At 46.1% G+C, this 12,792-nt stretch overlaps 3 protein-coding genes across 4 annotated transcripts in view; 2 read left to right on the top strand and 1 right to left on the bottom strand.

Moving 5' to 3' along the window:
• Positions 1–1,126: 1,126 nt before the first annotated feature.
• On the bottom strand, positions 1,127–1,964 carry LOC136949113 (ankyrin repeat domain-containing protein 34B; the record flags this gene model as incomplete). Its single annotated transcript, XM_067243320.1, is given in 4 exon segments — positions 1,127–1,282; positions 1,375–1,557; positions 1,751–1,879; positions 1,881–1,964. Coding segments are annotated over 4 exon segments (552 nt in total), but the record flags the coding sequence as incomplete, so codon positions are not given.
• A 952-nt stretch (positions 1,965–2,916) lies between these two features.
• Positions 2,917–10,517, top strand: LOC136949043 (RNA polymerase II elongation factor ELL-like). Its single transcript, XM_067243244.1, has 12 exons — positions 2,917–3,158; positions 4,624–4,668; positions 5,562–5,689; positions 5,761–5,924; positions 6,522–6,817; positions 7,038–7,162; positions 7,277–7,364; positions 7,580–7,979; positions 9,360–9,423; positions 9,536–9,707; positions 9,810–9,854; positions 9,961–10,517. Exons 1-12 carry the CDS (start codon positions 3,021–3,023, stop codon positions 10,069–10,071), a joined length of 1,776 nt encoding a protein of 591 aa, XP_067099345.1. The 5' UTR covers positions 2,917–3,020; the 3' UTR covers positions 10,072–10,517.
• Positions 10,518–10,792: 275 nt separating this feature from the next.
• The window catches only part of d2hgdh (D-2-hydroxyglutarate dehydrogenase), a 3,890-nt gene continuing 1,890 nt past the window's right edge, over positions 10,793–12,792 (top strand). Inside the window, exons 1-4 of one of the 2 annotated variants that reach the window (XM_067242654.1) lie at positions 10,793–10,904; positions 11,312–11,656; positions 11,806–11,863; positions 11,994–12,133. In XM_067242654.1, coding sequence (XP_067098755.1) covers positions 11,314–11,656; positions 11,806–11,863; positions 11,994–12,133 — 541 coding nt within the window. In that variant the 5' untranslated portion in view covers positions 10,793–10,904; positions 11,312–11,313. Of the gene's footprint in view, positions 10,905–10,992; positions 11,019–11,311; positions 11,657–11,805; positions 11,864–11,993; positions 12,134–12,792 lie in introns of those variants that run through there. The other variant, XM_067242655.1, reaches the window with a different exon arrangement.

Genomic DNA, 12,792 nt, shown 5'->3' with positions numbered 1-12,792 from the left:
TGTGTACAGATGGCCATGTGACGTGGCAGAGGCCTTCTGTTCCGCTCCGGTCCCATGAGGTCCTCCTCTCCTCCTCCTCTCCTCCCCTCCCTACTGCTCCAGCTGGACCGAGTGGCGGCGGGGAGACCTCCTGCCTCGTTCACCAGAGAGGGGTAGAGGGGGGGCGAAGCATGGGGTGGTGAGGGGAAGGGGGGGAAGAAAGGATGGTCTTGGAGGAGGTCTTGTACAAGGAGAGGGAGGGTGAGCAGGATGCGTCAGCCCTCTGCGTGGGGCCACCGGGGCGGGAATCTGCAGGTGAGAGTCTGAGGTCCATGAGGCCTGGTGGATGAGGGGAGGTAGGTGGAGGGTGGGTGGGATGACCGTCAGCGAGGGGAGGGTGTTCCTTCGACCGTGGCTGCGAGAGGAGGGGCATGGGGGCAGCTTGTCCACGGAGCTCTTCCAAGAGTGTGCTTTGTCTGAGGTCAAAGCGCCAGGGTTTAACTTCCTCTCCGGGGTCAGTTTGCCCTCCGCTGCCTGGGTTTGGCACTCCTCCGTGGGGGAGAAGAGTGGACGGGAAGCCCCCGAAGAACGGTCCTTGAGGTGCTTATGTCGGTTCTGTCCTCCATCTCTTTCTCCCTCTTTTACGCGACTTTCCCTCCTTCCCTCTCGGTGGGGATGAACATATTTCCTCCACTCCTCCTCGATCCCCTTCTCCCCATCGTCCCCTCCTCCTTCTTGACCTACGTCTCCCTCCTCCAGAACGCTCCTCTCTCTCTGCCCCTCCTCATAAGCCTTGTTCAGGCGGGCCAGATTGTGAATGGCCAGCCAGGGTTCGGACAACATTCTCTGTCTGGGTTGGAGGGCACCAGGCCGTTCCTCTGGACTGGGCTCAGCGCTAAACATACTAGTGCTCCCTCTCTTACCTGGTGAAAAGAAAAGAAAGATCAGGATGTTTACTTAAACTGCTTGTCTTTGAGGTAGCTACTGCAGGGGCTAATTCACCCAAAATGTCAAAAGGCCGTTGCCCACTCTTACAAATACTGTCGACGGACAAAAAGAAGGCGATGACATCCCCCTAAGCCTGACCTGTTCCCCTGAAGTTGAAGATGTTCTCCGACTCTGCTGAGTTAGGGGACCCAGTCTTGAGGATGATATCCGAGGGAGACATGCAGCTGACGGGTGACGTGTTGGGGGACGGGGGGACGTTGAGGTATTGCCGGGTCACGGGCCCGCCGCTCACTCCCATCTCCGTGGCGATGATGATGATGTCACGGCCACTGGCACGGCAAGAATCCACCAACACCTTCACGTTCGGAGTGGACGTCACACAAACCATCAGTCCCTCCAGGATACAGAGTCACAGACTCACATACACGCACACACAATCTAACAGACCTTCAGTGTCGCCTGCTTCTGGGCGTTGATGGCGTAGACCAGGGCTGAGGCCCCAGAGTAGTCCTCCATGCTGGGGTCAGCCCCGGCTGAGAGGAGGGTGGAGGCCACCTGAGCCCCCGCTCGCTCCATGCAGGCGTACATCAGAGGGGTGCGACCCATGCGGTCCTGTGCGTTAGGGTCCGCCTGAACAGGAGAGCGATCGTCAGTCCATGGATAGATGAAACGGGTTTAGGGAAGGAGGGGTGCATGGGTGGACGGAGGGAGGGGACAAACAAACAGACAGGCCATTCATCTTTCCGCAAACCAGCACCGACTGCCGACATATGAACCCAAAGTAGGGGACTGAGAAAGAAAAAAAAGATTGAATGGTACTCACCTGGTTCTGTAGGAGGTAGCTGAGGAGCTTCACTGTCCTAGGCCCAGTGGGCTCCCCTCTCAGCGCCTTACAGGCAGCCAGGAGAGGGGTCTCCCCTCTGGGGCTTCGCTCATTGACCTGGGCCCCCCCCCTCCAGAAGCAGGCGGACCAGACGCAGCTTCCCTAGCATGGCTGCGCCGATCAGGGGGCTGCAGTCAGAAAGAGGGTCCCCCATGGTCAGAAATGGTTTCAGTATGCCTGTCCTCCAGAGCTAGTATATCTATCCAGCCATTCGCCGAACACGTACTTAGATTATTTTCAAGACAAATGCCAGGTTGTTGGAGAGCTGGCAGTACAAAATAAGAAAGATGGTCAAACCAGACTCGGGTATTGTCTGTATGGTGAATTTCTGAAATCTGTTGAAGCTCCTCTTTCAACTGCTGCCCACAGCACAGTACATCAAGAGTAAATACTGGATCCTCTCTCTCTCTCTCTCTCTCTCTCTCTCTCTCTCTCTCTCTCTCTCTCTCTCTCTCTATCTATCTATCTCTCTATCTGTCTATCCACCAACCCCCCCCTCTCACCTTCACTAGCTATTTCCCACTGCCTGTCTGCTGAATCTGATGTCTGGTTAAGGGCAGGCGTGGGATGCGGTGGATGTTCAAAGTTGTGAATGTCGCTGGTTGCAGAGGCCCCTCTACAAAGGACTGGGATCCGTTTGATAGAAGTCTGCTTTGAACAGGCTTTACCACCACCTGTGTTCAAATACCAATAGAGAGAAAGTGGGTGACAGTGAGTGTGTGTGAGAACTTATTGTCAAAAATGGAATTGTGTTGATCTTGTCAAATAGTGGTACAGCCTTGTTACCCAGGCTTTTATTCATTATCTTATTGTGTGTGTGTTAGAGAGAGAGAGAGAGAGAGAGAGAGAGAGAGAGAGAGAGAGAGAGAGAGAGAGAGAGAGAGAGAGAGAGAGAGAGAGAGAGAGAGAGAGAGAGAGAGAGAGAGAGAGAGAGAGAGAGAGAGAGAGAGAGAAATCAACGTGTGAGTTATGTGAGTAAGGGGAGGGGGGAAAAGACCACCTGTAATGAAGGCGAATGCATTTATTCGTTACTCGACCAATAGAAATGGCTACTCTAGATCAACCCACTGACGTAATGAATTGTGAAACGTTACGGAACAAGATTCTTTCAATGATCTGACGCTGCTCGTGCCCGCTCAGCCTTTGCTATTTTTTATACAGCATTTTGCTCTCTCTACTTTTGAGACATATTGGTTGTTTATACTGGAAAATGGCGGACACATTGGAGGAAGACCAATGTTACGGCTTGTCATCTCGCAGACTGAACCATGGCGCTAACATCTCTATTTTTCATGTCAAACTCACTGACAGCGCAGCAAGAGCTTTTGACAACTATGAAGACAACAAGTAGGTCCAGTTTGAGACTGTCCGTAATGATTTCTGTCTCATGGTGTAGGCTACATCTAATTGTCCTACTTATGCGAGAAACAGAAAAGACCAACTGTAGGTTACTATAGCCTGGTTGTGTTTTCTATGAAGCGTATAAAAGTTAATATATGATCATATGTCGCCGCGTAAGACAGCACGATCAAGTATCTAAATTAATTTGCTCTTTGTCGTCGGCCTATCTTACATGAATCTGTAGATTTTTGTAGAATGTAACGTTTTTAGTCAATGAAAGACGCATCAGTAGATCATCAAGTAGCTAACATATCACCATTGGGATCTGTGTTTACAAACATTCCCAGAAGGCTAATGGACAATCTGGATCCTGTACATTTACCTCGAGGAATGCCAGGAGGTTCTATTGAGAGGACGTCGTGTTCTTGTAAAATAATTTTGGCCTTAACTATTGCAGCTTTGGCGATATGCCAAGGCCAGGTGGCGCCAGAGTAGGCAACCCTCCCCCACACCTGGCAGAGTTGTCAGTGATATGTTTACTGCCATGAATCATATCTGTTCTCTGTACCCTATGTGTTGGTTCGGACTAACAGGATAAGAGAAGATGACCAATCGAAATTCATAAACTTTATAAACGCTTGAAATCTTCCAGCAGGCAGAGGAAAAGAGATCGAGACGTTCAGGAGTAAAATACACAGATTATCAGATGTGTATAAACGAAAAAACATAATCATTACTTAACAGATCAACATTAAGACATCGCATAGCAGGAAGTGCTATATGAGCGAAGTCAGCACAAGAAACGACCACTTCCACTTCCTCTACTTAATAATTCCTAGTAATCGAGATAGAAGAAGGTTAGGGCTCAGTTTCTGTCCAGGGCAGGGGTGAAAATACACATCCAGTTCCCCTCCCTGACAAGTAGGTCAGCTCACCCTGTTCAGTTTCATATCATTACGGGAAGGGAAGGAGATATGAAGGTTTACACAGAAATACAGAGTAGGCTGCCTGACCTGGTTGAAACTCACATATGCACACACGGACACACACACACACATGGCTGACTCAACATAAGCTAGCTAGCACATACCTAGTGTCTAAACTTGTCCTACAGTATCCTAATAACAGCTATAAATAGGCAAACAACACCTGACTCCTAGTCACACCCCTACCCTGCTTGAGAGCACAGGCCTCAGCTCCAGCAGGCCTCATGAAGGTCAGGGTCAGGTCAGCTGCTTCCTACTGGTTGTCCAGGTCAGGCCAGCGTAGCTCACTGAAGGTGTCATTCTGTCTTCTGTGTTCTCTCCCTCTGTTTGCCTGTCGTTTTGTTTGCTTGTCCGACTGACTGTTTGTCCCCCCTGTCTATGTGTGTTGATCTGTCTCGGTCTGTTTCCACCTGACTTTCTACCTATGCCGAGCCTTCTTCCTTTCTCTAAATGGTTCTTCTCTCCTAATGTCTCTTTATCCTCCAGGGCCTGCCTGCGCAGCCTTCTATCTGTTTCACAGGCAACCAAGGGGTAAGCAGGTTTCACTGAATTCGGTTGATTGAACAATAGCTTGTTAATACCATGTTGCTGTAACCATCAGTTACGCTTTCTCTGTCATTTCCTTCTCTCTCTCTCTCTCTCTCTCTCTCTCTCTCTCTCTCTCTCTCTCTCTCTCTCTCTCTCTCTCTCTCTCTCTCTCTCTCTCTCTCTCTCTCTCTCTCTCTCTCTCTCTCTCTCTCTCTTCTCTCTCCTCTCTCTCTCTCTCTCAGTTTTTCAGTTCAGTTCAAAGGGCTTTATTGGCATGAAAACAACAATTGTTCATATTGCCAAAGCAACGGTAGAATTACAGAAATATTAATCATGTAAATCATGGCCTTATATATACTTATATTTAACACACTCACATACAGAGACACACACGGAAGTTTAACATATACATACGTGTAGCTACACCACACAGGTGTACAACTTGTATCCATGTTATTATTATTCAAGTTGGTATATTATTAATGTTGCCAAATAATCGGTATAAATAAATACATAAATAAGTAAATAGATACACACACACATATGTATATATATATGTATACGCATACACACATGTATACACACCAACACGTATATATACACACGCATATACCCATACATACACATACATACGCACATACAGGTTATATAATGATAAGAATAATAGTAAAAATCAAATACTAAATTAGAAATTCTGAAAAATTACAGTAAAATGTAAACAAAATATTCAAACAAAAATGAAAACATGTTATGTTTGCCATATTATACATGTTCCTCATTGTGTCTCTCTCTCTCTCTCTCTCTCTCTCTCTCTCTCTCTCTCTCTCTCTCTCTCTCTCACACACACACTCAATATATCTCCCTTTCATTCTGTTTGTCTCTCTTGCTATATGTAGAAAATCACCCTCCCTTCTACAGACACAGAGAGCGCCGTTGAACTACGGACGTTCACCTTCTATCTGACTAACATTGGCCGGGACAATCCACAGTGCAGCTTTGACCTCATCCACAACCATAGCACAAGGTAAGTGGTTGACACACACACACACCCACGCACACACACTCAAGACATTTATGGAATCTCTCCCCTCTCAGCGATGACGAGGCGCAGTTGTCGTGTGTGGGAGTCATCCAGAGGAAGCTGACAGTGAACGCTACGGACGAGTCATACTGCAAGGCACTGCAGAGCCTGACCCAGGCCGAGGAGGAGACTCGCAGCAAGGGGGCCATCGTCATCAAGCCTGGGGGACGCTACCTGGGTACCACCTCACACACCCACAACTGCAGACATTGAACACACAGTGCTGCCTACGTTGAATACAAACACAAACCAGTGACTTGGCATTTTAGGTTGAACACAAACACAAACCAGTGACGTAGCATTTTTCGGTTGCACTGTTGCGCCCGACCGCAAAGCCACTTCCTGCTAATCCGACTCAACTCTCCTGGCAGCGATGTATCAGACAGCTGTTTACAAAGCAGGCTGTCAGACAGGGACTCCAGCTAACACATGAAACCAAACCATCCAGTCAGTCCTCTGCCGTCACCGCAGCCTTCCATTTCCCCTCAGCCTCGACTCATCTCTGGCATGTGAGGTGTCAACAGACAGAGATGTAGAAAGTTCCCCATCCACCTACCATTTCTGATAGTAAGCAAAACCAAGAAGTGACACTAAGAATCCTTCTTACTCACGTCAGTGTTCAACTCAATGTGAGTTGTGGCTAGGTTCCAATTTAGTTCACTCAGTCGAACGACCTTATATGGTCATTTTCTTCCTGAAATCAGTATGTTATTTCCCCTGCATGGAATGAGTGACTCATGACTATTCTGCATGATGTGCTTTATGACTCTCTCAGGAAAGAAGGGGAAGATTCGAGCCCCGCCCTCTGCTTTGACTGACATCGCCACATCCCGCCTCTCGTCCCGGCCCGTCCTGGTCACCAGCTCCAGGAGGAAGGGTGTGAGTGTGTCCAAGCCCAAGAGTTTGTCCGAGGGGACTGGGGTGGTGGTGTCGGTCCAGCGGCCCCTGAGGGAGCGGCTCACACACCTGCTGGGGCTGAGGCCGTACCGGAGACCGGAGCTGCTGCTCAGGCTGCAGAAGGACGGACTGACCGAGAGGGACAAGGACATGCTGGACACACTGCTGCTGCAGGTGGGCGTTCTGAGGGCTTGGTTGGTTGGTTAATTGATTCATTGATTGGTTGGTTGTCTGGTTAATTGATTGCTTGGTTTGGTTTGCTGCACTTCACTGCATTTGAATGGAACATACTGGAAGATAAGTGGAATGGAGTAAACAATTGTCTTAAATTGGTTGATGAATGTTTGATTGATTAATGCATTACATTATTATGTAAACAAATGTTTGCGTGTAGGTGGGCCAGCTTAACAGCAGAGACAACACGTACACCCTGAAGGAGGATCTTTATAAGGAGCTCCAGAAAGACTGGGGTGGCTACACCACAGGAGACCAGCAGCTCCTCAAGAGGATCCTGGTCAAGTAAAACAAACGCACACACACACACACATATTGGTAATTGGTTGGACAAACCAAACAAGTTTGAACTATAGTGACTTTACATGTGTATACTTTCATGTCTGTTGCTGTGTCCAGAAGGCTATTTCAGCCCCAGAACCTCTTGTCGGTCCCTGAGACCCAGGTCAGCCCCCTCCGGGACACACCCAACTCCTCACCTGCACAGGTAAGGCTGCCCATCCCCCTTCCTGCCCCCCCCCATCTCCACAGTAGACAGCTGGATGTACTGCAGCCACCAGGCCTCACAGCCTGACTGAGATGCTTTGGTTGAGTCTATGCATGTATTTTGACTTCTTTCTGTTTCCTTGTGTTATGACTGATCTATTAGGTTGTGATGAGTTTATGATAGACTAACCTACGATGTGCGCTGTCCTCCCTCAGAAATATTCAATCGCAGAAGAATATACAGATCCCCTGGCCAATAAGAAGCCAAGGATTTCTCACCTGTCCAGTAAGGCAACCAACGGAAAACAGGGTACAAGCCTGTCCAATCGGAAAGAAGCAGGTCATGGAGTCCAGGTTACTATAGCAACAAAGGTCGACAGCAGTGTGACCTCGTCTGACTCAAAACTCCCCTTTGACCCACCATCAAGGGTCATGACCCAGGAAGAACAGGCACCCTCCGGGGAGTTGGGTTCAGGAGGCTCCGCCCCCCGGCTGCCTCCAAGTCGAGGTGGCAGCAGGCCCAGTAGGAAGAGCCGGCACAGGGAAGGAGACGAGAGGCTGGGGGGCCGAGACAAGGGAAGAGGAGGGGCCAAAACACTCAGTCTGAAGCACAAAGGTGGGTACTGAAAGGAGATAAAGGACAGTTCAGATGCTTTGGCAGGCGTGTGCTGTAAAGGAGAACTGTGGATCACTGCAATGTATGTTCACAAGATGACCAGCGTCTGACACTCGTTTAATTCACCCTTTGACCCTTGTTCACCTGCATGGCTCACTGGACACAGGAGGACACATTCACACAGAGTTTAGATTAGTTTAAAAGGGTAACCAGACTAAAACCATAGAAGAAAAAGTAGATAGTAAAGTAGTAATACTGAAGTAAAGTAATGTTGCAACATATTTGCAATATAGGCAAGACATGTGAAGTCATAAACATTATTTTTCAGCCATAGTTTCTACTTGGCTTTGAGTTTACTTCTTGATTCTTTAAAATTGCTATATGTGGTAGATTAATTAATGGTGTGTATTACAGTTTTTCACAGTTCCTAAAACGCTAAACCACATTTTCTGAACAAAATGTGTTGAATCAGTCACTCTTTTTGCAAAACTCTAAACACATTCTCACTCACTAAAAACATTTTGCACTGTGATACACTTGTGTTGCAAAAATGGCAAACACAGGCGGCAAACAGTAAACACAACTACAACACAGTTGTCATCTGTAAAACACAATGACTCCAAATTGTTCACACTTGTTTCTAATGGTGGTTTGGGACAATGTCAGCTTTTACCGTGGTGCCCGTGTACGAGAATAGTTCAACATCAACCAGCCATTTTTACTGTAACTGTTTACCTTCCACCAAACAGCCTTTTTCTCAAACCAATTGAAGAGTTTTTCTCTGCGTGGTGGTGGAAGGTCTATGACCTAAACCCACATACCAGGGTAAATCTCCTACAGGCAATGGAATTGGCCTGTGGTGACATAGGTGTGGAGTGTTTTCATGGCTTGATCCGGCACACCAAAGGGGTTTTACCCCGTTTTTCTTTGTTCTTTGTTGACAGTACTAAGTTGTGATGGTTACTGTAATATTTTCTTTATTGCTAAATGCATAAACTGTGTATACATAAACACCTGTTTCTTTACACGTAAATCCATGCCCTGGATGCCGTGTTCTCCATTTTTTTTGTGTTGTGTCTAATGATTGCTCCATTTTGTTATATATTTATTTGCTGTGTTTACGAGCTGAAAGCATTGTTTGATTTTGAGCACAGGTTAAATGGTTTAGGGGCGAGTTTTTGATTTTGCCAGAAGAGTTGGAGGTTTCATAAATGTAGTTTGGAAGATTTGGTTTGGGGTTTACAGTTTTGAGAAAATGGAAACACATTTCCAAGAAATGTGTTTTAGCAATTGTGGAAAAACTGTAATGCAATAGTGACCTCTAGGGCTCAGACGGTGTACTAATCAACGGCTTCACTCTGTTACTCTCTGTCTTTGTAGAGCACAATGGAATGTTCTTCAACCCAAGTGTTCTTCCGGCCAATGACATGACAGACTACTTATTGTAAGAATGCCATCTCTATATTTAGATACACTCACACTCAGTTACACAATAACAGTCATGGGTGTACAGACACACTCTGATGAGAACATTCATGATGTCTCTCTCTCTGTAGGAAGTACACAGTGATATGTAACCAGGACCAGAGACAGAGATACAAGCAGGACTTTAACAAAGAGTACAAAGATTACCTGGATTTACACTCACGTATCGACTGTGTGACACGGCAGTTTACAGAGCTGGACACACAGCTCAAACAGCTGCGCCACGGAACGCACAAATACCAGGTGATACACAGGCACACACATGCACACATGAGGAGAACAAAATCAGCAACAGAAAGTGCCACCATGGTGTGGTACATTAATATCATGTTTATTCCTTTTTAGACCCTCCATAACCAAATCGTACAAGAATACCGCAAAATAAAAAAGGTAAACGTTACCCACTATTTTCTTTAATATCTCCATGTACATACTGGGATTTCAAAACAATATCCATGCTCTCTTGTATTATATATTCCTCCCCATATCCCTGCAGTCAAACCCTAACTACAAACAAGACAGGCGTCGCTGTGAGTACCTGCACAACAAGTTGGCTCACATTAAGAGGCTCATCTCCAAACACGACCAAAGACAACTCAAGAACTGATTCTGGACCTGCATGGATGGCGGTCACCAAAGTAAACATCAAAGAGAGTGAGAACAATTGAACTGAAGAGCCACTTATCTGTAAACATGATGGGACATGACACCTCGCCTCCTTCAGAGTCGTATAAAGGAGATCTCATGAGTTGAACATCTACAGTATTGGTTGACATCAGTTTTATTATTCCCCAGGACTTACTGACTGCACTTGCTATTTATCCTATATTTATACCAAGGTGTCAGCTGAATCCCTTTAACTAGTATTTATCAATTTTTACTGTAAATTAGACTTATGTTTTTGAAGTGATGGTATTGAACCTCTGCATGATAGGACTAATCTACTGTACCTTCACAGTGTTTTACATTGCCAATTTACATTGGCATCTAGCCTTTTGATGTCTCTTAAAAATGTTCGTCAACACAACAATGGTATTAAAACGTTATAAAATACTCCTTGTATTACTGTTTGTCCACCTGATTGTCCTACTTAGGAAAATTAAACTGGAAATCGATTTAAATTAGGTAAATAACTTCTACGGAGAGACTTGAACATTATAGTGTGAGCTATGTGATAAACAGAGAGCGGCTCAACTTCAGTCGCTTCCGCAAGAAGGCGGTTCGACCTCAGTACTGATTGGCTAAATAAATGACATCTGATTGGACAGCCTCAGAATTTCTGACCTCCCATAAGCCTTTGCAGTGGTCCAGATGTAAACAATTGACCATAATAATCTGGAAGTGAAAAGACATGACTAGTACCCTTGAACTTTGTAGAAGATTCCTCCTTGCATTATGAACTGAATAAAGAGACTCAGACCTTACGACGTGGCTTGCTAGGTAGGTACTGTAGCTAACCTCGCTAACTTTCAGTTTTATTTGCATGCAGTTACAATGTGTGATCCAAGCAAATATAAATATATAGGGCCAGATATACCTTGCTAGCTTGATTAGGTAAGCATGTCATGCGAATTTGCCAGCTAAATGTCGTCACGTTAGAAGAAGCCAGGTCTAACAAACTGAAAATCCCTAATGTTTAATTACGACTGAGTTTAGTTTGAGCAATCTGTCATCTATAGAGTGACATCTGATAAATGAGTGCAGTTTACCAAAACCGTATTCTAATGTTTTAATCCTGATAATTTATCTGATAAATTCAGTTATGTGATATGTATCCGTCTATATGTATCGTGTTGGATAAACAGATTAGAAACAACTTGTCACTCTTACCCTTTTTTCACCTCTAGTAATGGCAGGAGTCTTTCACAGTCAGGTGGCTCTAAGGACTCTTTTGAGGTGTCTGAGTCCTCACAGCACTCTGTATTCTGCAGTCACTGGCAGAACTTTAGTCCCAGGCCTCAGCGGCCCAATCCTCAGACCAAAACACTTACAGTGCAGTGTCTGGGCCCGGGATCACCATGCAGGGGCAGACAGAGCCCAGCCTTCCCCCACTGCAGCCCCGGAGAGGCTACCTTTCTCCAGGGTAACGCCAGAGGATGTGGCCTTCTTCAGAGAGATGCTACAAGGCAGGACCATCACCGACCCAGACCTCCTGGTTGCCAGCAATATGGACTGGCTGAAGTCAGTGAGAGGTAAATGGAATAAACTCAAGTTCAGGTGTCAATTGGACCCCTTGAAAGATTTGTTAATACAAGTAGTACACAATTACAGTTCTACTTAATTTTAATGTCAACGTAACAATTTTATTGATGGACTAAATCCAACCTATCATTCCCTGCAGGTCACAGTGAGTTGCTGTTGAGACCTCAAACAACAGAAGAAGTGTCCCAAATCCTCAAGTAAAAGACACACACAAATGTACACATACATACACGCACACACACTTGTACACATGCACACACATGGCAGATCAGTCAACAGTAATGTGCAGGGGGTAATTACCCCCCTACCCCCATCTTCACTCAATAGGCACTGCACTAACCGTAACCTGGCAGTGAACACCCAAGGGGGAAACACGGGCCTGGTGGGGGGCAGCGTTCCTGTCTACGATGAGATCATTCTCTCCACAGCGCTCATGAACAGCGTACGGGACTTTGATGCCGTCTCTGGTAAGTTACCCTGATCAGATCAATGTTCCGTACATGAACCAGTTCCAGGTAACCCATGTACACTAAGGCATGACAAAGTATGATGACTTCCTTGAGAAATATTGTTTTGTGGGATATTTTTGTTCGTCAGAAGGGTTTTTGGTCATGGTAGCTTGATGATTTATTCAACAAAGTAGCAGTAGTTACAGGAATACGAAAGAATCTAGAGACTTCTAAGACTGAGCATATGTATGTGTCAACATGAGGACATTCCCCCTCCCTCCATACAACTATTTCCCAATATTATCCCACAATCTTTCCACGGTTCATTCCCCTTTACATGATTTGTCATGTGTACGAGCTCCTTATCTCTCTCTGATGGCAGCTCGACCTGCTCCCTCTGTTCTGTCCCTTTTCTCCTCCACTGGAGGTCACGGATACAAAAAACAGGAGAACCAGCTCCTTTCCCCGGCTTCTGTTCTGAGGTTTCTCCTTCTAAACTCTGGCAATACCCCTCCTTTTCCCCTCCGCTCTGTACCATAGGAATGTGTTGCTTCTTACTTGTGGCTCCACTCGCTGGGTCTGTTTGAGGACAACCAACAGACTGTCAGATAATGAAACCCAGACCTCGGCCTTCTTCCCTACTCATGGGGATCCCTACAAATTAGCCTATAGTACAT

This window comes from Osmerus mordax, chromosome 9 (genome assembly GCF_038355195.1).
Source record: "Osmerus mordax isolate fOsmMor3 chromosome 9, fOsmMor3.pri, whole genome shotgun sequence".
NCBI lineage: Eukaryota > Metazoa > Chordata > Actinopteri > Osmeriformes > Osmeridae > Osmerus > Osmerus mordax.
The sequence above is the reverse complement of the archived record's forward strand: the minus strand, read 5'-3'. Positions and strand labels throughout refer to the sequence as shown.

What these genes read in the sequence shown, in the direction of transcription:
- LOC136949043 (XM_067243244.1), top strand. Translation starts at nt 3,021, where the DNA reads ATGGCGGACACATTGGAGGAAGACCAATGTTACGGCTTGTCATCTCGC. An exon ending in GCCTGGGGGACGCTACCTGG is followed by an intron (nt 5,925 to 6,521) that starts GTACCACCTCAC and finishes TGACTCTCTCAG; the next exon opens with GAAAGAAGGGGAAGATTCGA. An exon ending in ACGGAACGCACAAATACCAG is followed by an intron (nt 9,708 to 9,809) that starts GTGATACACAGG and finishes ATTCCTTTTTAG; the next exon opens with ACCCTCCATAACCAAATCGT.